Source organism: Tiliqua scincoides, unplaced genomic scaffold (assembly GCF_035046505.1).
Source record: "Tiliqua scincoides isolate rTilSci1 unplaced genomic scaffold, rTilSci1.hap2 HAP2_SCAFFOLD_105, whole genome shotgun sequence".
In the NCBI taxonomy this organism is placed as follows: domain Eukaryota; kingdom Metazoa; phylum Chordata; class Lepidosauria; order Squamata; family Scincidae; genus Tiliqua; species Tiliqua scincoides.
In genome coordinates, this window is record NW_027101357.1 from 30,938 (window position 1) to 57,907 (window position 26,970).

The window sequence follows — 26,970 nt, forward strand, 5'->3', positions numbered from 1 at the left end:
GCAGCCCGGCAGCCATGAGCCTCCTGCGGGGCGGTGGGCCAGGGCCTGGAGGCCGGGGATCTGGCGTGGCGGAGCTGCATAGGCCAGGCCAGCCCGCGGGAGCTGCTCCTGGGCGGGGTGCGGGCGGGGACTGCTGCCGCGGGGCTGCTCCTCCCGGGGGGGCCCGACGGGTTCTCTTCCTAAGAGGGTCCCGGCGCTGCACGCGGAGAAGCGCGGCCCGGAGGACCGGAGAGGCTCGGCAGAGGCGGTGCCCGGCTGCAGGCGGGGGGCGGAGCGCGACCTCCGGGCCTCCACCGACGGGGACGCTGCCGAGCAGACGCGCACCGGGAAGGGCTCCGAAGGGCGGCGCCGCCCGCCTCGCCGCGACCCGCCCCGCCCCGCCCCCGCGCAGCCGCGGTGCGCTCGTGGCCCGCCGGACCGCCTTGGCTGCCAGACCGGGCGGAAGCGCCGCCGCCTGGTGTGCCGAGCAGGGCGCCCTCCGCGGACAGCTCCCGGCCGGCGGCAGGATGTGGCGGGCGCGAGCGGCGGGCGGCCGGTCAGACCCGGGGGCAGCGGGCGGGGCGGGGGCGGGGCGCCCCGTGGGAGGCCGCGCAGGGCCTTCCAGGCCCGGGCGCCCACGCTGCGAGGGGCGGGGACAGAGCCCCGCTGGGGTCCTTGGAGCCCCGGCTGGGCACGCGGAGCCCTTCGAAGAGCCCCGGCAGCGCCTCCGGCGAGGCGGAGCTCCTCAGAAGCGCCACACCAGGTCGGGCGAGGCGGAGGCCCGGAGCTCTTCGGAGGGGGCCGCTGCCGGCGCGTGAGGCGCTCAGGCACACTCGACCCTCTTCGAAGAGGGTCCCGACCCAGCACACTCCGCCTCCCGACCCAGCACACGTCCCCGCCGTGGTGGGACTGGCCCCTCTCTGAGGTCCTTCCCGGCTCGAGTGTCCCGTGACGAGCGAGGATGTGAACCAGCAGCTCCGGGCCGGTGGTCCGGGAGACCCTGAGAAGGGAATGAGCGGCCTCTGAGCGCCTCCAGAGCTCTCGCCGCAGACCCCAGGGAGGCTGGAGAACGAACCTCCCGCGTCCAGCACGGAAGCGTGTTGCAGGTGTGGGTGGTCCACTCACCACCCTTGCTGGTAGTCTGTGGCTTGCGGCATCCACTCAGATTGAGTGTGGGGAGGGTTAGGACAGAAGAGAAAATATTTCTTCACTCAGCGTGTGGCTGGTCTGTGGAACTCCTTGCCACAGGATGTGGTGACGGCGTCTGGCCTGGACGCCTTTAAGAGGGGATTGGACAAGTTTCTGGAGGGAAAGTCCATCACGGGTTACAAGCCATGATGCGTATGTGCAGCCTCCTGATCTTAGAAATGGGCTATATCAGATGCAAGGGAGGGCACCAGCATGCAGATCTCTTGTTATCTGGTGCGCTCCCTGGGGCATTTGGTGGCCGCTGTGAGATACAGGAAGCTGGACTAGATGGGCCTATGGCCTGATCCAGTGCGGCTGTTCGTAGGTTCTTAGTGCTTGCTCCAGAGGTGCCTCCCCACAGACCACCAGAGGGCAGAGAACAGGCTGCCCACAGACACAGCTGCATGTGCTCCACAAAAATGCCCACTTTTGCCTTGGTGGTCCTCATGCACCTAATGTGCATGTAAACAGTGTAAAACACCAAAAGAAGTGAGTTGGGTTTCTGTTTGGTTCCCTTCTCATACCAGCCTCAGAGAACTCAATGTAGCAATGCATGCATGAAAACAGTGATTTCCCCCATGGCTGACTACTTAAGGCTAATTTCTTCCCACAAATGTGTTGGCATCTTATGCTAGAATGTGTGTTTTGGCTGTCTTTAAGTTTGCACTCATTTTATCACTGTGTACGCTGGTGGCCCCACAAGTGGTTAATCACCCAGTACTCACTCAGGGCCCAATCTTATCCAACTTTCCATCGCTGATGCAGAGATACTAACAGTGCACGTGCTGCATTCTGCAGTCAGAGGGTGCAATCACGGAGGCCTCATCAAGGTAAAGTGAATGTTTGTTCACTGACCTCAGGGCTGCATTGCAGCTGCATCAGCACTGGGAAGGTGGATAGGATTTTGCCCTCAGCAATGTTTATAAGGCCTCCGTGGCCTGTTATCCGCAATTATATGGAAGCAGGTGACAATGCTGGCACTGATTCACAGCCCAATCCTGTCTAAGGCCTGCACTGGCAGAACACATATTCTGCTGGCATAGGCTGCCACGGAAACACTGTAAAGTGGCAGTGCAGGATGTCTGTAGCAGGTCATCCTGTAGCTCGGGGGTGTGTTTAAGCTAGTGCAAAGAGTGGAACCCTGAATAAGGCCAGAACAACGCAGTGCTGGATTGTGTCAAGAAGCCTTGTTTCTTCTCTTGCAGAACTGTCTGTCGAAACTTAATCAATGGGACCCATGGAGCAAGGGGAAGATCACCGCTGCAGAAACTGCATCTCGTGTCCCAAAGCATTCATCATTCCCACTATCCATGGTCCAGGTTTCAGAGACTTCCATTATGGACCTCAGTGCAGCAGTTCTCCACTCTTAATCATCTTCCGTTGCGCAGCACCAAGCTTCTTGTAAAGTATGGGTTCCAGCCCCATAGAAACTTTTGGCTAGCTAGAGCGGCTTCAAGGCTTCTGCGACTTCGCTATATCATCCTAGGATCTGCCGTGGGTGGTGGCTACACAGCCAAAAAGGTACTTCAGTCTGAAGTAGCATTATTTGTCCTGTGTGTTGTCCTTTCTGAAATAGGCACACTTTCGTCATTTCAAGGACTAGAGATTTAAGGACGGAAGGTGTAGAGATGTTGAACGCAGGGGTGTCCGACATAAGGCCTACAAGCCAGGTACAACCATAGAAGCTCTTTATCCAACCCCTGTGATATTTGGGGTCTCCTAGCACTGACTTTTCAGCAGCGCTGCTTCTGCCAAGGCCTTGGGAGGGGGAGACAAGAGAAGGCCCCAGTAGGCAATGAATACTGTGGGAGAAGGGATGGACCAAGAGGGGTGAGAGAGGGGGATGCTGCCAAGACACTTGGAAAGCCCAGTTATCACTTGGGCTCTCAGTTGCTGAGCTGCAAAGTGTTGCCTCAGAAGAACAGGCAGCCCACTTGATAATCGGGCTGTCCCATATCTTGAGAATATGATTAAGATTTGCATATTTTTTCTTTTGTCATTTGCAGCTAATGAACTGCTATGTGAAAACTGAGTGCTTGTTTCTGACCAACATGTGCCTAATGACACCACTTCCTGCTTACTAATGTCGCTTCCGCCCCTCAGCAGGCTCAATGAATGTGAAGAGAGATTGGCACCTCTGATCTAGGGTCACCATCTAGAGGAAGTCTTATGTAAAAAACAAAATGCAAGGGCTGGGAGAAATGACATATCCATAAAATTACTAGCAAAAGCCCCATCAACCCAAGGGTGAGGATTGATAAAAAAGGGCTTCAGCCTTTCCTTAAGAGCATAAGAACAGCCCTGCTGGATCAGGCCATAGGCCCATCTAGTCCAACTTCCTGTATCTCACAGCAGCCCACCAAATGCCCCAGGGAGCACACCAGATAACAAGGGACCTGCATCCTGGTGCACTCCCTTGCATCTGACATAGCCCATTTCTAAAATCAGGAGGTTGCACATACACATCATGGCTTGTAACCTGTAATGGATTTTTCCTCCGGAAACTTCTCCAATCCCTTTTTAAAGGCATCTAGGCCAGATGCCATCACCAGATGCTGTGGCAAGGAGTTCCACAGACCAACTACACACTGAGTAAAGAAATATTTTATTTTGTGTGTCCTAACTTCCAATACTCAATTTTAGTGGATGTCTCCTGGTTCTGGTGTTGTGTGAGAGGGAAAAGAGCATTCTGCCTACATCCTTTCTCATGTGATTCCCTTTTCCTAGTTCCAGCCCTCTGTGTCGTCATCTCTTAGTCATTTGAAGAAAGAGACATTTATGTAGAAAATGGATGTCTAGAGCATCCAGTTCATGGCACCATCTTGTTTCAGGGAGCACGGTTCTAAAGAAGCTAAAGAGACAGAAGGTACCTAGAAGTAATGACAGGAAGGTGTGTGTGTCCCTAACTCTGCTCCTTGCCAAGTGTGGATATGAAAGAGGGAACACCTCTGAAGTGCTACTGTTATTTTCATAAGGGGAGGGTGATTTCCTGATGACATGCACTGTAAAACCTGACTTCTGTTTTTTGATTACACTTGGCATGATGGCAGAACTACAAGAGCTTCCTCATGAAGCTGGGGTTCCTCATGAAGCTGGGCTTCTATCAAAGGAGGACAAGCAGTGATGGTCAAAAATATAACCTCTGTATGATATCCTGGTGATATTCCTGGCAACAATTAGTGAGCATAGGGTAGTACTGAGTGGACCATCAGAGCTGCCCAGTGTTGGAATTCCCATGAAATTAGGTGCACCAAATCAATGATTCTGAGTTCAGTAGAGAACAGTTGACCATCTTGTCAGCCTTTGTTTGGAGTCCAGGCATTTCCCACACTAAGGGTCCAGATCAGTTGAGTTAATTCATCTGGACCCTAAGTATGGAAAACACTTGAATCCCAAACAGCGGCTGACTTGACCTTGATAGTTTGCACCTCCTCTCTTCAATTTTGTGTGTGAGGTTACTAGTCTTCTTAAGGAAGACTTCAAAGCAAGATTGGCAACAACTGACTTCTTAATATTTATTTAAATAATTTTATGAATACACACACATACGCACATACATACTCATGTGTGTGTGTGTATATCTGTGTGTGTGTATATCTGTGTGTGTGTATATATGTGTGTGTGTGTGTGCGTGCATATATTATAAGAACATAAGAACAGCCCCACTGGATCAGGCCATAGGCCCATCTAGTCCAGCTTCCTGTATCTCACAGCGGCCCACCAAATGCCCCAGGGAGCACACCAGATAACAAGAGACCTCGTCCTGGTGCTCTCCCCTACATCTGGCATTCTGACTTAACCCATTCCTAAAATCAGGAGGTTGCGCATACACATCATGGCTTGTACCCCATAATGGATTTTTCCTCCAGAAACTCGTCCAATCCCCTTTTAAAGGCGTCTAGGCTAGACGCCAGCACCACATCCTGTGGCAAGGAGTTCCACAGACCGACCACGCGCTGAGTAAAGAAATATTTTCTTTTGTCTGTCCTAACCCGCCCAACACTCAATTTGAGTGGATGTCCCCTGGTTCTGGTATTATGTGAGAGTGTAAAGAGCATCTCCCTATCCACTCTGTCCATCCCCTGCATAATTTTGTATGTCTCAATCATGTCCCCCCTCAAGCGTCTCTTTTCTAGGCTGAAGAGGCCCAAACGCCGTAGCCTTTCCTCATAAGGAAGGTGCCCCAGCCCCGTAATCAGCTTAGTCGCTCTCTTTTGCACCTTTTCCATTTCCACTATGTCTTTTTTGAGATGCGGCGACCAGAACTGGACACAATACTCCAGGTGTGGCCTTACCATCGATTTGTACAACGGCATTATAATATTAGCCGTTTTGTTCTCAATACCCTTCCTAATGATCCCAAGCATAGAATTGGCCTTCTTCACTGCCGCCGCACATTGGGTCGACACTTTCATCGACCTGTCCACCACCACCCCAAGATCTCTCTCCTGATCTGTCACAGACAGCTCAGAACCCATCAGCCTATATCTAAAGTTTTGATTTTTTGCCCCAATGTGCATGACTTTACACTTACTGACATTGAAGCGCATCTGCCATTTTGCTGCCCATTCTGCCAGTCTGGAGAGATCCTTCTGGAGCTCCTCACAATCACTTCTGGTCTTTACCACTCGGAAAAGTTTGGTTTCGTCTGCAAACTTAGCCACTTCACTGCTCAACCCTGTCTCCAGGTCATTTATGAAGAGGTTGAAAAGCACCGGTCCCAGGACAGATCCTTGGGGCACACCGCTTTTCACCTCTCTCCATTGTGAAAATTGCCCATTGACACCCACTCTCTGCTTCCTGGTCTCCAACCAGTTCTCAATCCACGAGAGGACCTGTCCTCTAATTCCCTGACTGTGGAGTTTTTTCAGTAGCCTTTGGTGAGGGACCGTGTCAAACGCCTTCTGAAAGTCCAGATATATAATGTCCACGGGTTCTCCCGCATCCACATGCCTGTTGACCTTTTCAAAGAATTCTATAAGGTTTGTGAGGCAAGACTTACCCTTACAGAAGCCATGCTGACTCTCCCTCAGCAAGGCCTGTTCGTCTATGTGTTTTGAGATCCTATCTTTGATGAGGCATTCCACCATCTTACCCGGTATGGATGTTAGGCTGACCGGCCTATAGTTTCCCGGGTCCCCCCTCTTTCCCTTTTTAAAAATAGGCGTGACATTTGCTATCCTCCAATCTTCTGGTACCATGGCTGTTTTGAGGGACAAGTTGCATACCTTAGTCAAGAGATCTGCTACTTCATTCTTCAATTCCTTAATAACCCTTGGGTGTATGCCATCAGGGCCCGGTGACTTATTGATCTTTAATTTATCAATGAGGTCTGAAACATCTTCTCTTTTAACCTCTATCTGACTTAACTCCTCGGTTAGGAGGGGCCGTTCGGGCAGCGGTATCTGCCCGAGGTCTTCTGCCGTGAAGACAGATGCAAAGAACTCATTTAATTTCTCTGCCATCTCTAAGTCTCCTTTTATCTCCCCTTTCCCTCCCTCACCATCCAGAGGGCCAACCGCTTCTCTGGCGGGTTTCCTGCTTCTAACATATTTGAAGAAGCTTTTATTATTCCCCTTAATGTTGCTGGCCATGCGTTCCTCATAGTCTCGCTTGGCCTCCCCTATCACCTTCTTACATTTCTTTTGCCACAGTTTATGTTCCTTTTTATTCTCTTCATTAGGGCAAGACTTCCATTTACGGAAGGAAGCTTCCTTGCCCTTCACAGCCTCTCTAACTTGGCTGGTTAGCCATGCGGGCACTCTCCTGGATTTAGTGGAACCCTTCTTTCTTTGCGGTATACACCTCTGCTGGGCCTCTATTACTGTTGTTTTAAGCAGCCTCCATGCACTCTGGAGAGACTGGACTCTTTTTACCCTCCCTTTCAACCTCCTTCTAACCAGCCTCCTCATTTGAGGGAAGTCCGCCCGTCGGAAGTCAAGGGTTTTTGTTAGAGATTTGCCTGGTATTCTTCCCCCAACGTGCACGTCAAAACGGATCGCAGCATGATCACTGTTCCCCAATGGCTCAGTAACGTTTACATCTCTAACCAGGTCCTGCGTACCGCACAAAATTAAATTCAGAGTCACCTGTCCTCTGGTGGGCTCCTTGACTAGCTGATCTAAGCCACAGTCATTTAGCACGTCAAGAAATCCGGTTTCCTTATCGTGACCAGAACACAAATTGACCCAGTCAATATGAGGATAATTGAAGTCCCCCATGATTACAACCCTGTCCTTCCTTGTCACCTCCCTGATCTGTTTCCTCATTTCAAGGTCCCCATCCGATTTCTGTTCTGGAGGACGATAGCACGCCTCCAGTATTACATTGCTGCACAAGCCTGGTAATTTAACCCACAGAGATTCTACGGTGGAGTCGGACCCACCTTCAATCTCTACTTTGCTGGATTCTATCCCTTCCTTAACATAAAGGGCCACCCCACCTCCAACACGCCCCTGCCTGTCCCTCCTGTAGAGTTTATAGCCCGGGATTGCGGTATCCCACTGATTCTCCGCATTCCACCAGGTTTCCGTTATGCCCACTATGTCAATATTTTCCCTTGTCACCAGACATTCCAGTTCTCCCACCTTTGCTCGTAGACTTCGGGCATTCGCATAAAAGCATTTATACACGGAATGCCCCAGGATGGGCTGCTTATTTGCTCCTTTGTCCCCGCATCCTCTCATTGTGCCAAACCGTCTATCACATCCCATCACCCTACCTTTCCCAATTTCTTCTCCTACCCTGCCTTTGTCTTGTTGTTCTCTAACCTCCCCATCCTCATCCCATAGGGATGAGGAGTCCCGAACCGGATGCCCCTTGGCTCCTGTCGGCCTTCCCCCAGGGATCAGTTTAAAAGCTGGTCTGCCACCTTTTTAATGTTATGCGCCAGCAGTCTGGTTCCATTCTGGTTCAAATGGAGCCCGTCCCTCTTGTACAGGCCCCGCTTGTCCCAAAACGTTCCCCAGTGCCTAACGAATCTAAACCCCTCCTCCCTACACCACCGTCTCATCCACGCATTGAGACCCCTGATCTCCGCCTGCCTAGCTGGCCTTGCGCGTGGAACAGGTAGCACTTCAGAGAACGCTACCTTTGAGGTCCTGGCTTTCAGCTTCCTGCCTAAAAGCCTAAATTTGGCCTCCAGGACCTCCCAGCTACACTTGCCCACGTCGTTGGTGCCGACATGCACCACAGCCGCTACCTCTCCCCCAGCACTGTCTACCAGCCTGTCTAGACGAGAAGTGATGTCCGCAACCTTCGCACCAGGCAGGCAAGTCACCATGCGGTCCTCACATCCATCGCAAACCCCCCTCTCTATGTTTCTAATAATCGAATCCCCCACTACAAGAAGCCCCCGACCCCCCTCCCGCCGAGGAGTATCCCGAGTGCGCTCGGATACGGGCCCATCCCCTGGAGAAGGGATCCCCCCTAGGGGATTGTTTCCCTCCTCTCCAGGATGACGTCCTCCAGTCCCGAGACTTCCCACCCGGGCAGCCGAGGAGCTGCACGCCTGAGGTTGGGACGAAGCCTGATCGCCCCCGGAAGTCTCCCCACGGTCCTCCTCTGGCTGCCTGCGCTTCTCCAGGTCGGCCACCAAGGCTTCAAGGGAGCGGACGCGTTCCCTGAGAGCCTGGAGCTCCTTGCACCGAGGACACACCCATGACTTATGCCCCAGAGGCATATAATCATACATGTGGCACTCTATGCAGAACACTGGATAGCCCCCACCCTGCTGCTGGCTGTCTGACTGCATAGCTTTTTTGTTGTTGTTGTTGTTTTATTTATGGGTCCTTTTAAAAACCGTACACTGGATAGCAGCCCTCTTCTCAAGGGAAGAGGAAGGGCAGTGTCTGGGGCCCTGGCCTCCTCGCCCTGCTGCTGAACTCGCCCAGATGCTAAACTCTTGTGCCTTACCTGGCACTTAGTTCCCAGAGGCACTGGGTTCCCAGAGGCCACACGCGTCTGCAGAGAGCCTCACGCGATGGCCCGCCTAGCCTTATACTCCTGGCTGGCTCCTCCCCCCTCCTTCCTTCCTGATTGAAAGGGGGCTGGCCTTCCCAGGTGAGTTTACAAAAGCTCAGGAAGGCAAATGGCTGCTGATGGGCGTGACCTACTCTGCAGGCTCCTGAATGGACTGCTTGGATTAGCCTAATGGGGCTCTTAATGGGTTGGGAATTGGCCCTTCCTAGGTCCTTTCCCTCCTAGTTCTGTTCTCTTAGGCTGGACTGTTTTTGTAACCTCAAGCTAGTTTTTATTTGGGTTTGTTTAATTATTTATTGCTCTCTAGATCCTGTGTCCCAATTTACTGACCTGTTTAGGTTATGTTCTAACTTAGATTAGGTTTAACCTGGGTTAAGTATAGGTTTAATTTAAACAAGTAGAAAAACCTGCTTTCCACTTTATCCTCCTCCCTTCCTTCGATTAAGTGCTACCTTAGGTGCAGCTAACTTTCAACTTTGATTTAAATGCCTGACCCTTGGGCTCTTACTCACGAGTAGGACTCTGCTCTTACTCACGAGTAGGACTCTGCTCCTGCTCACGAGTAGCCCTATGTACCTCCCTTAGGTGCTAACTTTCAATTTTGATTTAAGGTTGCTTTAAAGGTAAGATTAAGGTTAGAAGACAGGGAGTTAGAAAGACAAAGCGTTAGAATGAGTACACTTACCTCCTCCTCCTGCTCCTCCTCCTCTCCTTCTCCAAAACTCAGAGGTCTCCTTGCCTTCTCCTCGCCCAGATGCTAAACTCTTGTGCCTTACCTGGCACTTAGTTCCCAGAGGCACTTGGTTCCCAGAGGCCACACGCGTCTGCAGAGCGTGTATATATATATGCACGTGTATATATATATGCATATATATGTATGTATGTATGTATGTACGTATCTAAGCTTTCTATTCCGCCTTTGCTGTAAGCAGTGCCGAAGGCGGCTTACAATTTATACATTTAAAAAAATGCAATATACAATAGAATAAAAATTAGAAAACACATTATAACAATAGAAAATAAATTGAAAATACATTGGGGGGGAGAAAACACCAATTGCAGGAGGGCAACAATACTCAACGAACTGCTGTAGAGGCACAGGAGGCAGACATCCCAAATGCAAAACAAAACAAAAATGTTTTAAGCCCATGCCATGAGGAAGGGGGAAGATTTTAATTCCCCCGGTAGGGAGTTCCCTAACGGTAGTGCCACTACTGAGAAGACTTGCGCCTGTGCCACCTTCCCCCTAACTTGGGAGAAGGACAGCACTTGCAGGAAAGCCCCCTCAGATGACTAAGAGGGCTGGCTGGCCCCAAACCGTGAGGTGCTTTAAAGGTCAAAACCAGCACCCTGAATTGGAAACGAATGGGCAGCCAATACAGTCACTGAAGCGGCAGTTGGACAGAATCAAACTGCCTAGCTCCAGTAACCACCCTGGTCACCACATTCTGCACTAGTTGCAGCTTCCAAACCATCTTCAAGGGCAGCCCCACGTAGAGTGCATTCTTCTTGTTGGCATCCTTCAGTCTCGGAAGACTATGGTGTCACACTCTGAATGGTGGTTCTGGAACAGAGTGTCCTCTCCAGTGTGCGAAGCTTGGGTAAAGTAGGTATGGAGGATAGGCTGTTACCCGTGCAGCAAATCCCCCCTTCTCCACGTCGCTGAAATGGTCCAATGGAAAGGCAGAGACCAATACGGTTGGTTCAAGTGGCATCGCAGGAGTTGCCAGAACGTGACTGTGTTCAGCCATGAACTGCCTCAGGGACTCCAACTCCAGATTTTGCCTGTTGTCTTTGTGTTGAAATTTTAGACATGATACAGCCATAGTTGAGTACTTTGAAGTTTTACTGTGGTGCAGTAAAATTGCACCACAATTTCAGTAGGCCTGTGGTGCAGGAAAATTGCAGCCTTTGTATCATTATATCATGCAAAATCCCCTGGGGGCTGGGGATAAGAATAGGCCCTCAGTTTGGCTGTACTTGTTGTAAGAGGCAACTAAACAGCCACCTGGTAGATGGGACTCGTCAGCCTGGGAAGGCAGCTCATCTGAGAGAAAGAAAACTCTGGTCCCAAACCTCCACTGCCTTGTGGCTACATCCAGTTATGGAAAAGGCTTCAGGAGTCGAGAGTGCATTACAGTAATCCAATCTTGAAATCACTAGGGCATGGACCACTGTGGTCAGTTCTGATCAACTCCAGCATGACCACAGCTGGTGAAACAGCCAGAGCTGAGCAAACGCACCTTTGGCCACCATCATATAACTCTAATCAGAAGGCTGAATTTTCATGGGGTTCCATAGCAAGCAGTGGAGAAGAGAGTTGTTGGCTCATGATCTTTGTTGTTAGAATAAGTAATATGAAAGCGTGCTGATGCTTTTCTGTTTTTTATCTTAGACGTTTGACCAATGGAAGGACCTGGTGCCTGACCTCAGCGAATACAAGTGGATTGTACCTGACTTTGTGTGGGAATTGGATCAATATGTTGACTTTGGTTGGTACCAGATTTTCAGTTGGCTTCTAGTGCTGCATTGACACAGAGCGTTTATGTCCACCCATATATGTAATATCCATCGTTGGCTGCAATTATTTTTTCTGGAAAGTCATTCTTTTCAGAAAGCAGAGTTTTTTTCTAGTAACTTATCGCCAACCTGACTGTATTCCTGGATAAAAATAGGCCTTTGACATCCAGTAGACCTGTGAGAAATCTCTTATAATAACATAAGAAGGGCCTTGCTGGATCTGGTCATCTAGTCCAGTTTCCTGTATCTCACAATGGCCCACCAAATGCTTCAGAGAACACCCAAGACAAGACACAACCTGCATCCTGGTGCTCTCCCCCGCAACTGGTAATCTTAGGTAGCCTACCTCTAAAACCAGGAGCTTGCACATACCTACCATCACTTGTAAAAGTGATGAACTTTTCCTCCAGAAATTTGTCCAATTCCCTCTTAAAGGCATCTAGGCAAGATGCCATCACTACTTCCTATGGCAAGGAGTTATTCAGACTAACCATATGCTGGGTCAAGAAATATTTTCTTCTGTCTGCCCTAACTCTCCCAACACTCAATTTTAGTGGATGTCCCCTGGTTCTGGTGTTATGTGAGTGGGAAAAGAGTGTCTCTCTATCCACTCTACCCATCCCCTGCATAAGTTTGTATGTCTCAATCATGTCCCCCCTCAGGCGCCTTTTTTCTAGACTGAAGAGCCCCAAAAGCTGTAGCCTTTCCTCATAAGGAAGGTGCCCCAGCCCAGTAATCATTTTGGTTGCTCTCTTCTGCACCTTTGCTCTCTTCTGCACCTATGTTTGTAGCATACACGTTAAAGAGGTGTTCATGTTTTTATCTCACCTTTTGTAAGCGCAGAATGGCTCAGATTAACAGAAACATTAAAGGACATGATACAGCACTAAAATAATAAAAGCCATTGACCAAAGCAGCAAATGAAAAACCACCAGTGATCTCGTTTAAAAACAGACAAAAACCCATCAATGATTACCAATGATATCCCCAAAGAAACTATCCTTAGGCCAGGTTGGTGGCAATGAGGGGCAGAGTTTTCTCTGTGGTGGCACCACAGTTATGGAATTCTCTCCTTTTTGAGTTTAAATCTGTGTTCTCCCTTTTGGCAGAGGCTGAAAACATTTGTTTTCCGTTTGGTTTCTCTGTTCTAGTGTCACTGTCCTCTTTTTCAGACACTGGTCTCTGTTTCTTATTGTTGCTTATGCCATTGTCATTTTATGAATATTATTATTCTGCATGTGCTGCTTTGTCTTACTTTTAATCGTAATTATTTTGTACTTATGCCTGTTGTTAGCTGCCCCCAGTGCCCTATTGTGGGGAGGGGCCGGGGGTGGGGAGGCAATTTAGAAGTCTGAAATAAATAAGCAGTTTGACAGGGCATTCTGGGCAAGTGTAAGAAGTGTGCTGTTCCTCTCTAGACTTTTACGTAAGTGGAGTCAGTCTGGAAAATAGGGGTGGGTCCACCACACTAATCTCTGCATGGAACAGCCAAGGAGGGGTTTGGCACATGCTCAGAACAACCCTGTAGTGTCTCCTCATCTGTCTTTGTGCTTCTGGCCTGGAGTGCTTTGGCTTCCCTTGTCATGGATATTGCCCTCTGATAGCCTTGCTGGTTTCAACCAGCCTCCTGCAGGACTCTGGGGAGGCCAATTACCCTTAAGCAAGGGGTCTGAGGATTCAGTTGCCCCCATAACTACCCCCTGGGGATTTCCAGAGTGCATCCTTACCACAGACAGACATGTTTGCAGTTTACACAGGTAGCATAAAGAATTGGAATGGTAGTCTTCTTAGAAGCAAATGAGCCTAGACTTGCTGGTGCGTGTGCCTGGCCAAGTTGGAACTGATGTGACTCAATGCAATGTAGTAGTTTGGATTCACCCCAGGAATTGTGGGTTCCACTGAGGACTCTGACATACCTACAGTAACAGATAGATACTTTATTTACGGTCATCCGACCAGCTCATCACAAACAACAAAACAAAATACACAGAATTAAAACCAACACCCCGTTACACATATGTAAAATCATAAAATCAGAGATTTACACTCTCAATTTTCTTCCTTACCAACTGTGCAGCATAACAGAAGCGGGCAACCCTGAGTGATATATCCGAGTAAACATCAGAAAGCAGAAAAGCAAGCTGCTCCTCCACCTGCATCCCCGTTTCAATACCGAAGATCGGGGAGATAAATTTAGATCTCAAATCGTCATAGTATGGACATTGCAAAACAATGTGGGCAGTTGTCTCCACCACATTTTGAGGGCAGGGGCACAGTCTCTCTGAATAGGGACGCCTTTCATAACGCCCCAAAAGAACTGCTGATAAAAGTGCATTACACCTAGCTTTAGTAAAAGCAATCCTAAATTTAGGTATAACAATATTATAAAAATATCTGGCAGGAGAAAATGCAAGAGCTTGATCCCCAAGAAAAACATACACAGAAAGTCTGGCTCTCGCAGATCTCAATTCAAGGTCTACCAACCTCTGACGCAAAATTTCTTTTGCATCTCCCGGGCTCATCATCATTAAAGACTCTGGGGAGAGATTGCAGAGTTTGAAATGATCCAAGCACCTTTTTTCCCAGGTGCCTACAAAAGGATCCGAAAAGATCAAATAAGTAAAGTTATCCTGTCACGAGAGAATCTTCAAAAAATAATGTAAGGCATTTAGCCACATCGACATCTCTATACTTGGGGTACCGGATTCCAACCTGACCACAGTGTTTGGCACACATCGGGGAACATACATCAATTGGCACAAAAATTTGGTCTGGATCACCTCCAAAGACCTGGTATTTAAATATGGGGCGATCTCAGAGCCATAGAGCAATTGAACCCTAGTTTTAGCAGTGTGCAGCCTTAAAGCCGCAGGGAGAAATTTGGCGCCTTTGGATGAATAAAAATGATAAATGGCACCAGATGTTTTCTGTGCTGATTGACCGACATAGTTTTTGTGGGTACCTACAATAACAAATGTGAGCTGTACCAACCTACCTCTTAGGATTTTTTGAAAACTTGTATGCTGTTGGTGTCAGCATTTAGAAATTCAGATCATACCTCGTTATCCACTGGGGTTCCATTCCATGTCCCTCAGTGGAATAAAAAAATCAGTGGATTCCAAATCAGTGGGAAAATAGCTTTAAAGACCCACTTCAAGGTTTCTTGCTCCTCCATTGTTACCCCAAAATGCATTGGAATAGACGCTGTGCCACATTCAGCCTCTAGATGGGGTGAATCATGAAATCTAATGGAATGAAATTATAATTGCTTAACAGCGCAAAAATAAGAAATGGGATTTTGGTGTTTTTTTCCCTTGTTACAAGGCATTTAAAGGTGGACCTTGGTATCAGTGGTAAGTCAAATCAGTGACTACCGAGGTCCCACCTGTACTTACATTAAAAAAAAAAACATAAGAATAGCCCTGCTGGATCAGGCCAAAGGCCCATCTAGTCCAGCTTCCTGTATCTCACAGTGGCCACCAAATGCCCAAGGAGCACACAAGACAACAGACACAACCTGTGGCCTGGTACCCTCCCCTGCATCTGGCAATCAAGCAGCCTGCCTCTAAAACCAGGAGCTTGCACATACCTACTATGACTTGTAACCCGTAATGAACTTCTCCTCCAGAAATTTGTCCAATCCCCTCTTAAAGATATCCAGGCAAGATGCCATAACTGTTTCTTGTGGCAAAGAGTTCCACAAACTAATTACATGCTGGGTAAAGAAATATTTTCTTCTGTCTGTCCTAACTCTCCCAACACTCAGCCTTCGTGGATGCCCCCTGGTTCTGGTGTTTTGTGAGAGGGAAAAGAGCATCCCTTCTCTGGTGCAGAAAAGTTTCTGCCTGCATCCTACCACTGTACTCGGCAGCTATCATCCATTGTCCAATCTGCCATGCCTGGCCAAGGTGCTCAAGTGTGCAGTGGTGACCAAGCTCCAGGGGTGCCTGGAGGAAACCAATTGTTGGAGCCTTTCCAGTCTCACCTCAGGCTCGGGTTTGGCACTGAAACAGCCTTGCTCACCTTGGTGGATTACCTGTACCAAAAACTGGACAGGAGATCACATCTCTGTTGGTTCTGCTGGGCCTCTGTGACTGTCAGTACTACCAACCATGGTGTTCTTCCAGAATCTGTCCGATATGGAAATTGATGAGGTCATTTTATGGTGACTCCAATTTTTCCTGGCAGACAGGTTCTAGAAGGTGGTGCTGAGGCATTCAAGTTGGGACCTTTGGCTTATGGTGTCCAACAGATTTCTATTCTGCCCCCATGCTCTGTCATTTCTACATGAAACCTCTGAGAGAGGTCATTCAAGGATATGTGTTGTGTGTCACCAGTGAGCAAGAAAGAGAGCTGGGCAACACCCTCACATTTCACACATCAGCCAGTGAAGTCCTAAAGCCTTTCTCTCCTAAAAAGTCTCAGACCACCCTCTGGAATTGGTAGTAGAGTGGATAAGGACAAGAATGAGGTGCTGTTGATCTGTGAACCAGGAATTAGATTGTCAGGCTATTCTGGATGGAGCCTGTGCTCCCTTTTCAAGGATCAGGTTCACTGTTAGAGGTGCTTCTGGACTTGGCCTTAAGCTGGATATTTGGGTGGCAGCTGTGGCCCCGAGTGCCTTTCACCGCTTAGGCTAGTTCCCCAGCTGTGGTGTTCTCTGGATCAGTTAGACCTTGGTCATAGGTGCCTTGGTCGTGTACTGTTTGGATTATTGTAACATGCTCTACTACATTGGGGCTGCCTTTGAAGACTGTACAGAAGCTGCAGCTGGTAGAGATGGCAGTTGAAGGGGTTGTGGCTGGAGGCACCTGAAGGGTCATGAATGAGACCTACAAAATTACGCACGAGAAGGATTGAGTGGATAGAGGGATGCTCTTTAGACTCTCACATAACACCAGAACCAGAGGACAGCCACTAAAATTGAGTGTTGGGAGAGTTAGGACAGACATAAGAAAGTATTTCTTTACTCAGCATGTGGTTGGTCTGTCGAACTCCTTGCCACAGGATGTGGTGACAGCATCTGGCCTAGATGCCTTTAAAAGGGGATTGGACAAATTTCTGGAGGAAAAATCCATTACGTGTTACGAGACATGATGTGTATGTGCAACCTCCTGATTTTAGAAATGGACTGTCAGATGCAAGGGAGGGCACCAGGATACAAGTCTGGTGTGCTCCCTGGGGCATTTGGTGGGCCACTGTGAGATATTGTCAGGGGGCTGTCAGTGCCTCTTTAAATATTATTCTAACTTCTGCGTGATTTGAGAGTTTTCCACATGCCTCAGAACAGGGGTGTCAAACTCATTTCATACAGAGGGTCGAATAGCTGTTGCCTGCTGAGGGCCAAAAGTGATGTCATTAGGCAGGAAGTGATGTCATTAAACAGGTCATGACCAAAAATAAGCACTTTTTCTCACTTGGGAATTCATTAGCTGCAAATGATAGAAGAGAAAATATACCTATCTTGATCATATTCAAGATGTGGAAGAGCTCAATTTTCAAGTGGGCTTCCCTTTCAGCAGTAACTCCTTAGCACTGCTCAGCAGCTGAGAGCCTGAGGGCTGGATAAAAAGCTTCTGCGGGCTGCATCCAGCCCCCAAGTCTAATGTTTGACACCCTTGCCTTAGAAGTTTGGTATATAATGTAAAATTAAAATTTTCCGTAGTAATACCATTTAACTCGTGACCAAAAATCACAACTTTCTGGCTGGGAAACTGAAGGTCTGTTGTTCCTTAAATATCCAGTGGTGATTATTTGTTTCCTTTCTCTAGAGAAACTTACTAAAGCCCTACCTGATTCAGAAGACCTTGTTAAACTGTTGCCCGACTTTGACAAGATTGGCGAGAGCCTCAGTTCACTGAAGGGTCTCTTCACACCTGGTGAGGAAATTTTTCATCTGTGCTTTACTTACATGAAATGCATGAGATCTGGAAAATCTGAGAGAGATTTTGTGGCGTTTCCAGCCCTCTTAATCTTGAGTTGCTTTTTGTAACAGGTAAGTGAACCACAAGAGTTCATCACAGGACTTCACAGGGCACCACAGAGTAGTTTAAAGGAAAGTCGTTCAAACCTGGGCTCTCCCTTGGCCTGTTCTTCCAAGGATGTGACTGAAGGGGCTCTGCACCTTGTGCTTGTGGAAGGTCCCTAGGATGGACTCCCCCCCCCCTCTCAGGAGTGGCCCTTTTTGGCCCTTGGTTCCACACTTGCTTCAGGGCCACATTTTGTTGATATGTCTTGGTTTCCCTTACTGTGCACGTCTTTGCCCACAAACCTACCTGCTTTCCTCTTCATTGAGTTTCTAGAGGTTTTTAAGTCATCCAGCATCAGAAAATTGTGATACTGGGAACAGTTACTGGGATAGCGTTCTGATACTGGGAACAATAACAATTTTCTGATAGTTTAAACACTAAAATATACAGTAAGTTAGCCCAGAATAACAACATGTCAGTTCTATCCTGAACCATTATGTTGCTTCTGTCAGTGCAGCCGTGGAATGTAAACAGATGGGCAGAGGGCTCCTCTGGTTTACTGCAGGCTGCTGGATGCTTCCAGGCCATTAGAGTTCTCCAGGTATCCGTCCAAAGCAGTTATTGTGATACTGAAACTTTTCAGGGTTGTGGGCCTCTGGTTATGGTGCCAGGGCCTTTCTGGCTCTGAGGTTCTCAGAGCATCTACCTGTTGGAGCTTCTCCCAATAATCTTTTAGGGCTATTGGTATTTACATATTGCTTTTTGCATAGTAGGGTGAGATGGAGCAGTTAGCTATGATTGGAAGGGATCTGCTAGGACAGTGGTTCTCAAACGTTTTAGCACCAGGACCCACTTTTTAAAATGACAGTCTGTTGGGACTCACCAGATGTGATGTCATTAACCTGGAAATGACGTCATGGCCTGAAGTGACCTCATCAGTTTAGGCTTCAAATCTAAGCTGCAATCAGCCAAAGGTATGATTACAAAGCAGGCTCGTGCCATTATTTTGCATAACTTGGAATTCAAACATTCCAACTGAGGAGTCAAAGCAGAAGGCAGACTTGGATCTGTCTCCAGCCACACCACTCTTCCCCTTTCCAGTCCCCATCTTTCCACCTGTTTGGGGCAAAGCACCGGGCCTCTCTCCCACCAGGTGCCCTCTCGACCTAGTAGCTCTGTACCCTGTATTTTCTGTATTTTCAATGGCGGCTGAGCTAGGTGCTACTCGGCCTACTTGAAATTAACTTGCGACCCACCTAGTGGGTCCTGACCCACAGAAACACTGTGCTAGGACACAAATAACAAGTGTCTGAGCCCTCTCTATGTACTTTAGGTTTTTGGTTTTTTTCTTACTGAACATTTTTATACTTCATTGTGAACTTGTTTGCAATCCATCTGTCTGAATTTGTTGGCATCCCCCCTTTTGTAAGGTTGCCATTGTCTTTGGGCCTTTGCAGTGTTATGAGATCAAGATGTCTCGCATTCGCTTCACCATTTGTTTGTATTTATAATTTTTATTTCCCCTTTTTTTGCTGGTTTTCCACAGGTTACAATTTGGTTAGTGAAGTCATAGGAGCTTCTGACCTACTTCTGTTGTTAGGTGTGTAAAAAGCACTTTCTACTGCCCCTTAATTTCATCCCCTTCTTGAAAACTGTAGATTTTTTTTTAATGCTGGCTAAGGTAGGAGGGAGTTACTTGATTAGGCAGAAATGTAGCCCTTGTCAGGTAGCAGGTGACAGGGATTGTCTGCCTGCCAGCCTGGGACTCTGGAGAACCCTGCTGGTCAGAGTGGACAGGAGTGGAAGAGGAACGCAGGCCTAACTTGATGCAGGGCAGCCCAGCTTCTCGCATTGTCCTTAACATGCATGGTTTGGAGCTGTTCTTCAGTTCTGCTAAGTCAGGTTTATAAATTCTGTATTCTGTTTCTTAGCTTTAAGTAAACAGAATTCCCAAGAGAATTCTTGTGTGTGCAGTCTTCATTTTAAGAATTCTGGTGGCTTATGCAAAGGAAATTCCACGCTAAAGAGTTTTTACAAATTGCGTCTTTGCTGGGACAATGTCCCATCATTTTATCAGCGATTCCCACTGAGTTCTATGGGGCAGAACAAAGTGAGCCAGCTTGTTGCAATGCTCACACATGCGCCAGCTTCCCTGCAGCATGCAGGCCCTCCCTCCAAACATTCTCATCCATCTTAATGGTGGGCCTTTTGTTAGTCTGGCAACAAAGTCTCTCACTTTGCTTCAACATAAGAACATAAGAACAGCCCCACTGGATCAGGCCATAGGCCCATCTAGTCCAGCTTCCTGTATCTCACAGCGGCCCACCAAATGCCCCAGGGAGCACACCAGATAACAAGAGACCTCATCCTGGTGCCCTCCCCTACATCTGGCATTCTGACTTAACCCATTCCTAAAATCAGGAGGTTGCGCATACACATCATGGCTTGTACCCCATAATGGATTTTTCCTCCAGAAACTTGTCCAATCCCCTTTTAAAGGCGTCTAGGCTAGACGCCATCACCACATCCTGTGGCAAGGAGTTCCACAGACCGACCACATGCTGAGTAAAGAAATATTTTCTTTTGTCTGTCCTAACCCGCCCAACACTCAATTTTAGTGGATGTCCCCTGGTTCTGGTATTATGTGAGAGTGTAAAGAGCATCTCCCTATCCACTCTCCATTCCCTGCATAATTTTGTATGTCTCAATCATGTCCCCCCTCAAGCGTCTCTTTTCTAGGCTGAAGAGGCCCAAACGCCATAGCCTTTCCTCATAAGGAAGGTGCCCCAGCCCCGTAATCATCTTAGTCGCTCTCTTTTGCACCTTCTTCCTGAAGTGGCTTTAAATGATTACAAGTGGCTTGGTATTTCTGAGTTTCATAGCCCTGTATGTTGGTTGCCCCTGTAAGCAAGCAAGATTTGGATTGCCTCTAGAGGTCTTTCTGCATGTAGGTCAGAGGTCCTTCTGGACAGATTATGGGATGCTGGGGAGGGGGAAGTCTTATCAAAATGTCTACAGCTTACAGTGTTGTGGTGGTTCAAAATGAGTATCACAGACTCAAGTCCTTCCTCTTCTTTTCCAGGTTCTCCAGGGGATACGGCATTCAGAGCCACAGACCCAGGATTTGAAAATGAGAAGCAATACAAAAAGGTAAACCTTGGAAAAGATATGCTCAGTTATGTGAGACAGGTAGATAGAAGTCTATACTTGGAGGGTTTTAGGGGGGGTGTCCTTTTTCTAGGCTTCTAGGCTTCACTGTCTTCAGTAGCCTTCAGAATCCCAAAAGGGTTCTTGTGCTGTCAAAAAGAGCCTTGCTAAGCTGAGCCAAATATGTCTGCATTTCCAGAGTGTGTCACATACTTGTGTGTGTACTTCCCAGTCATGAAGACATTAACTTATTTCAGTTTTTTAATATGCTCCATTCTCAGGTGAGAAAGTTTGCATTTGGAAACACAGTGCAGAGTTAACAAGGTTATCTAGTTACAGGCAAAAATTCGTTCCAACCTGCTTAACCCAGGTTGTTTAGATGCCAGCCAGCCAACCAACCAGACTAGGTGCCTTGCACTCTCAGAAAACATTGACGCTCAGACCTTTGGTGAATTTTGGGGAGTGGCTTCTACAGTTGCATTGCAGTGATAGTAGGATCTCTCAGGGTTCCTTTGCTTTGGATGTTGCTAGAGTCAAGAGCAGGGGTGTCATATATAGTGAACCAAATAGTATTCATGGCACCTGCTGAGGGCCAGAGGAGACATCATTAAGCAGTAAGTGATGCAGATGAAGCTAGAAATGAGCTGTTTGTTCTCACATAGAAGCTCATTAGCTGCAATGACAAAAGAGAAAATGTGCAAATCTTGATCATATTTTCAAGATATGAGAGAGCCCAATTGTCACATGAGCTGCCCTTTCAGCAGTTGCTGGTATTGTGTGCTTTTGTGTAGACCAGGGCTGTCCAAGGTTTTTGGCAGGAGGGCCACATCATCTCTCTGACACTGTGTCACTGTGTCACAGGGGAAAAAAGAATTTACATTTAAAATTTGAATAAATTTACATAAATTATTATACTAGAGGTGGAACTTATATGAATAAGAACATAAGAACATAAGAACATAAGAACAGCCCCACTGGATCAGGCCATAGGCCCATCTAGTCCAGCTTCCTGTATCTCACAGCGGCCCACCAAATGCCCCAGGGAACACACCAGATAACAAGAGACCTCATCCTGGTGCTCTCCCCTACATCTGGCATTCTGACTTAACCCATTCCTAAAATCAGGAGGTTGCGCATACACATCATGGCTTGTACCCCATAATGGATTTTTCCTCCAGAAACTCGTCCAATCCCCTTTTAAAGGCGTCTAGGCTAGACGCCAGCACCACATCCTGTGGCAAGGAGTTCCACAGACCGACCACGCGCTGAGTGAAGAAATATTTTCTTTTGTCTGTCCTAACCCGCCCAACACTCAATTTTAGTGGATGTCCCCTGGTTCTGGTATTATGTGAGAGTGTAAAGAGCATCTCCCTATCCACTCTCCATTCCCTGCATAATTTTGTATGTCTCAATCATGTCCCCCCTCAAGCGTCTCTTTTCTAGGCTGAAGAGGCCCAAACGCCGTAGCCTTTCCTCATAAGGAAGGTGCCCCAGCCCCGTAATCATCTTAGTCGCTCTCTTTTGCACCTTTTCCATTTCCACTATGTCTTTTTTGAGATGCGGCGACCAGAACTGGACACAATACTCCAGGTGTGGCCTTACCATCGATTTGTACAACGGCATTATAATACTAGCCGTTTTGTTCTCAATACCCTTCCTAATGATCCCAAGCATAGAATTGGCCTTCTTCACTGCCGCCGCACATTGGGTCGACACTTTCATCGACCTGTCCACCACCACCCCAAGATCTCTCTCCTGATCTGTCACAGACAGCTCAGAACCCATCAGCCTATATCTAAAGTTTTGATTTTTTGCCCCAATGTGCATGACTTTACACTTACTGACATTGAAGCGCATCTGCCATTTTGCTGCCCATTCTGCCAGTCTGGAGAGATCCTTCTGGAGCTCCTCACAATCACTTCTGGTCTTTACCACTCGGAAAAGTTTGGTGTCATCTGCAAACTTAGCCACTTCACTGCTCAACCCTGTCTCCAGGTCATTTATGAAGAGGTTGAAAAGCACCGGTCCCAGGACAGATCCTTGGGGCACACCGCTTTTCACCTCTCTCCATTGTGAAAATTGCCCATTGACACCCACTCTCTGCTTCCTGGCCTCCAACCAGTTCTCAATCCAGGAGAGGACCTGTCCTCTAATTCCCTGACTGTGGAGTTTTTTCAGTAGCCTTTGGTGAGGGACCGTGTCAAACGCCTTCTGAAAGTCCAGATATATAATGTCGACGGGTTCTCCCGCATCCACATGCCTGTTGACCTTTTCAAAGAATTCTATAAGGTTTGTGAGGCAAGACTTACCCTTACAGAAGCCATGCTGACTCTCCCTCAGCAAGGCCTGTTCGTCTATGTGTTTTGAGATCCTATCTTTGATGAGGCATTCCACCATCTTACCCGCTATGGATGTTAGGCTGACCGGCCTATAGTTTCCCGGGTCCCCCCTCTTTCCCTTTTTAAAAATAGGCGTGACATTTGCTATCCTCCAATCTTCTGGTACCGTGGCCGTTTTGAGGGACAAGTTGCATACCTTAGTCAAGAGATCTGCAACTTCATTCTTCAATTCCTTAATAACCCTTGGGTGTATGCCATCAGGGCCCGGTGACTTACTGATCTTTATCAATGAGTTCTGAAACATCTTCTCTTTTAACCTCTATCTGACTTAACTCCTCGGTTAGGAGGGGCCGTTCGGGCAGCGGTATCTGCCCAAGGTCTTCTGCCGTGAAGACAGATGCAAAGAACTCATTTAATTTCTCTGCCATCTCTAAGTCTCCTTTTATCTCCCCTTTCCCTCCCTCACCATCCAGAGGGCCAACCGCTTCTCTGGCGGGTTTCCTGCTTCTAACATATTTGAAGAAGCTTTTATTATTCCCCTTAATGTTGCTGGCCATGCGTTCCTCATAGTCTCGCTTGGCCTCCCCTATCACCTTCTTACATTTCTTTTGCCACAGTTTATGTTCCTTTTTATTCTCTTCATTAGGGCAAGACTTCCATTTACGGAAGGAAGCTTCCTTGCCCTTCACAGCCTCTCTAACTTGGCTGGTTAGCCATGCGGGCACTCTCCTGGATTTAGTGGAACCCTTCTTTCTTTGCGGTATACACCTCTGCTGGGCCTCTATTACTGTTGTTTTAAGCAGCCTCCATGCACTCTGGAGAGACTGGACTCTTTTTACCCTCCCTTTCAACCTCCTTCTAACCAGCCTCCTCATTTGAGGGAAGTCCGCCCGTCGGAAGTCAAGGGTTTTTGTTAGAGATTTGCCTGGTATTCTTCCCCCAACGTGCACGTCAAAACGGATCGCAGCATGATCACTGTTCCCCAATGGCTCAGTAACGTTTACATCTCTAACCAGGTCCTGCGTACCGCACAAAATTAAATCCAGAGTCACCTGTCCTCTGGTGGGCTCCGTGACTAGCTGATCTAAGCCACAGTCATTTAGCACGTCAAGAAATCCGGTTTCCTTATCGTGACCAGAACACAAATTGACCCAGTCAATATGAGGATAATTGAAGTCCCCCATGATTACAACCCTGTCCTTCCTTGTCACCTCCCTGATCTGTTTCCTCATTTCAAGGTCCCCATCAGATTTCTGGTCTGGAGGACGATAGCACACCCCCAGTATTACATCGCTGCTCAAGCCTGGTAATTTAACCCACAGAGATTCTACGGTGGAGTCGGACCCACCTTCAATCTCTACTTTGCTGGATTCTATCCCTTCCTTAACATAAAGGGCCACCCCACCTCCAACACGCCCCTGCCTGTCCCTCCTGTAGAGTTTATAGCCCGGGATTGCGGTATCCCACTGATTCTCCGCATTCCACCAGGTTTCCGTTATGCCCACTATGTCAATATTTTCCCTTGTCACCAGACATTCCAGTTCTCCCACCTTTGCTCGTAGACTTCGGGCATTCGCATAAAAGCATTTATACATGGAATGCCCCAGGATGGGCTGCTTATTCGCTCCTTTGTCCCCGCATCCTCTCAGTGTGCCAAACTGTCTATCACATCCCATCTCCCTACCTTTCCCAATTTCTTCTCCTACCCTGCCTTTGTCTTGTTGTTCTCTAACCTCCCCATCCTCATCCCATAGGGATGAGGAGTCCCGAACCGGATGCCCCTCGGCTCCTGTCGGCCTTCCCCCAGGGATCAGTTTAAAAGCTGGTCTGCCACCTTTTTAATGTTATGCGCCAGCAGTCTGGTTCCATTCTGGTTCAAATGGAGCCCGTCCCTCTTGTACAGGCCCCGCTTGTCCCAAAACGTTCCCCAGTGCCTAACGAATCTAAACCCCTCCTCCCTACACCACCGTCTCATCCACGCATTGAGACCCCTGATCTCCGCCTGCCTAGCTGGCCCTGCGCGTGGAACAGGTAGCACTTCAGAGAACGCTACCTTTGAGGTCCTGGCTTTCAGCTTCCTGCCTAAAAGCCTAAATTTGGCCTCCAGGACCTCCCAGCTACACTTGCCCACGTCGTTGGTGCCGACATGCACCACAGCCGCTACCTCTCCCCCAGCACTGTCTACTAGCCTAGTAGAATGAATGAAGGTCTTGCAATAGCTCAAGACCTATAAAAGGCCTTGCACAAAGCAAGGCTGGCCTTTTCTTTGCTACTGCTACTGCATCACAGATGTGAAACAGCAAGCAGTGGAGGGAGCCCTCATCCCACAACTAATGCAAGAGGTCAGTCGCCCTCATGCTGAGAGCAGTTGCGTCGGGCCAGTGTGGGCTCCAGCAAGTTTCAGGAGGGCCAGAGGCTCCTTGGACACTGGGGACTCCGAGGGCCACATTGAGAGACCTCGAGGGTCGCAAGTGGCCCCAGGGCTGGGGTTTGGGCACCCCTGGTGTAGACAGTTGTGTTTTTAAGAAAGAACACAATTTTCCGCTTAATCTTTTTGGTGGCAAGTTTGCAAATACTACCTATATGTGTGGAAATATTGTATGATCCTTTATTGGTATTTTAATAACACAGGGCCCATCTAGTCCAGCTTCTTGCGTCTCATAGTGGCCCAACAGATGCTTCTGGGAACACTCAAGACAAGATACCTACAACCTGGTGCCACTTCTTTGCACCTGTCATTCAGAGCTAGCCTACTTCTAAAACCAGGAGGTTGCGTACACCCGTTGTAACCTGTGATAAACTTTCCTCCATAAATCTGTCCAGTCCCCCTTTTAAAGACATCTAGGTCAGGTGCCATCACCACACCATTTGGCAAGATGTTCCACAGATTAATTACTTGCTGGGTAAAGAAATATTTCCTTTTGTCTGTTGTAACTTTCCTGCCAGTTAATTTTAGTGGATGTCCCCTGTTCTTGTGTTGTATGAGAGGGAAAATCTCTATCTGTTCTATGCATAATCTTATAGGTCAGTGGTTCTCACACATTTAGCACCGGGACCCACTTTTTAGAATGAGAATCTGTCAGGACGCACCAGAAGTGATGTCATGACTGGAAGAGACATCATCAAGCAGGAACATTTTTAACAGTCCTAGGCTGAAATCCTACCCACACTTACCCAGGAGTAAGTCCCATTGACTATCATTGTTAAAATCATATATATAGCAGCCTGTTAAAAGTACAGATCTGTAACTTTTCCTCAAATGCAGTCACGTACCACAGTAGCATCAAGTCTAATATATTAAAAATAAAATATTAAATGAATGGGAACCCACCCGAAATTGGCTTGCAACCCACCTAGTAGGTCCCAACGCACGGTTTGAGAAACACTTTTAGGTTACGTGCATCACTTTACACTTGCTTACATTGAAACATATCTGACATTTTGCCACCCATTCCCTCAGTTTGGGGAGAACATTTTGAATCTCTTCACAAACTCTTCTAAGCTTTGCCACCTGGAAAGTTTAGTGTTATCTGCAAACTTGTTCACCTCACTGCTGATTCCTTACTCCAAATCACTTATGGAGAGTCTTAGAATTGTACTTATTGCGAATCTTAGAAAATCACATCTCTGAAATCAAGTGGTCCTGGAAGTGGTGATGAAGCAACCAGTATGTGGTGTTGTGACAGGTTGTATGAGAGAGATTGCCCTGGCCGACTGGTCCTTCAAAGGAACACGTTGGGCTTGAATCTGAATGTTGTAACAGGGCTGCGATTCCATATAGAATGCAAACGTTGCTCATCTATTTTTTAGTATTCTGCAAGACAGACTCATTCAGATGGGCACTTCCA

The 26,970-nt window shown here is 47.9% G+C and overlaps 1 protein-coding gene across 1 annotated transcript in view; it reads left to right on the forward strand.

The window, feature by feature from the left end:
* Positions 1 to 404: 404 nt before the first annotated feature.
* Positions 405 to 26,970, forward strand: part of LOC136635829 (dynamin-like GTPase OPA1, mitochondrial) — a gene marked incomplete at its 3' end in the record, with an annotated part of 65,410 nt that continues 38,844 nt past the window's right edge. The window contains exons 1-6 of the mRNA XM_066610951.1: positions 405 to 535; positions 2,373 to 2,688; positions 11,543 to 11,639; positions 17,439 to 17,546; positions 19,183 to 19,236; positions 20,719 to 20,786. Of these exons, the coding sequence (XP_066467048.1) occupies positions 507 to 535; positions 2,373 to 2,688; positions 11,543 to 11,639; positions 17,439 to 17,546; positions 19,183 to 19,236; positions 20,719 to 20,786 (672 nt within the window). The remainder of the gene's footprint in view (positions 536 to 2,372; positions 2,689 to 11,542; positions 11,640 to 17,438; positions 17,547 to 19,182; positions 19,237 to 20,718; positions 20,787 to 26,970) is intronic.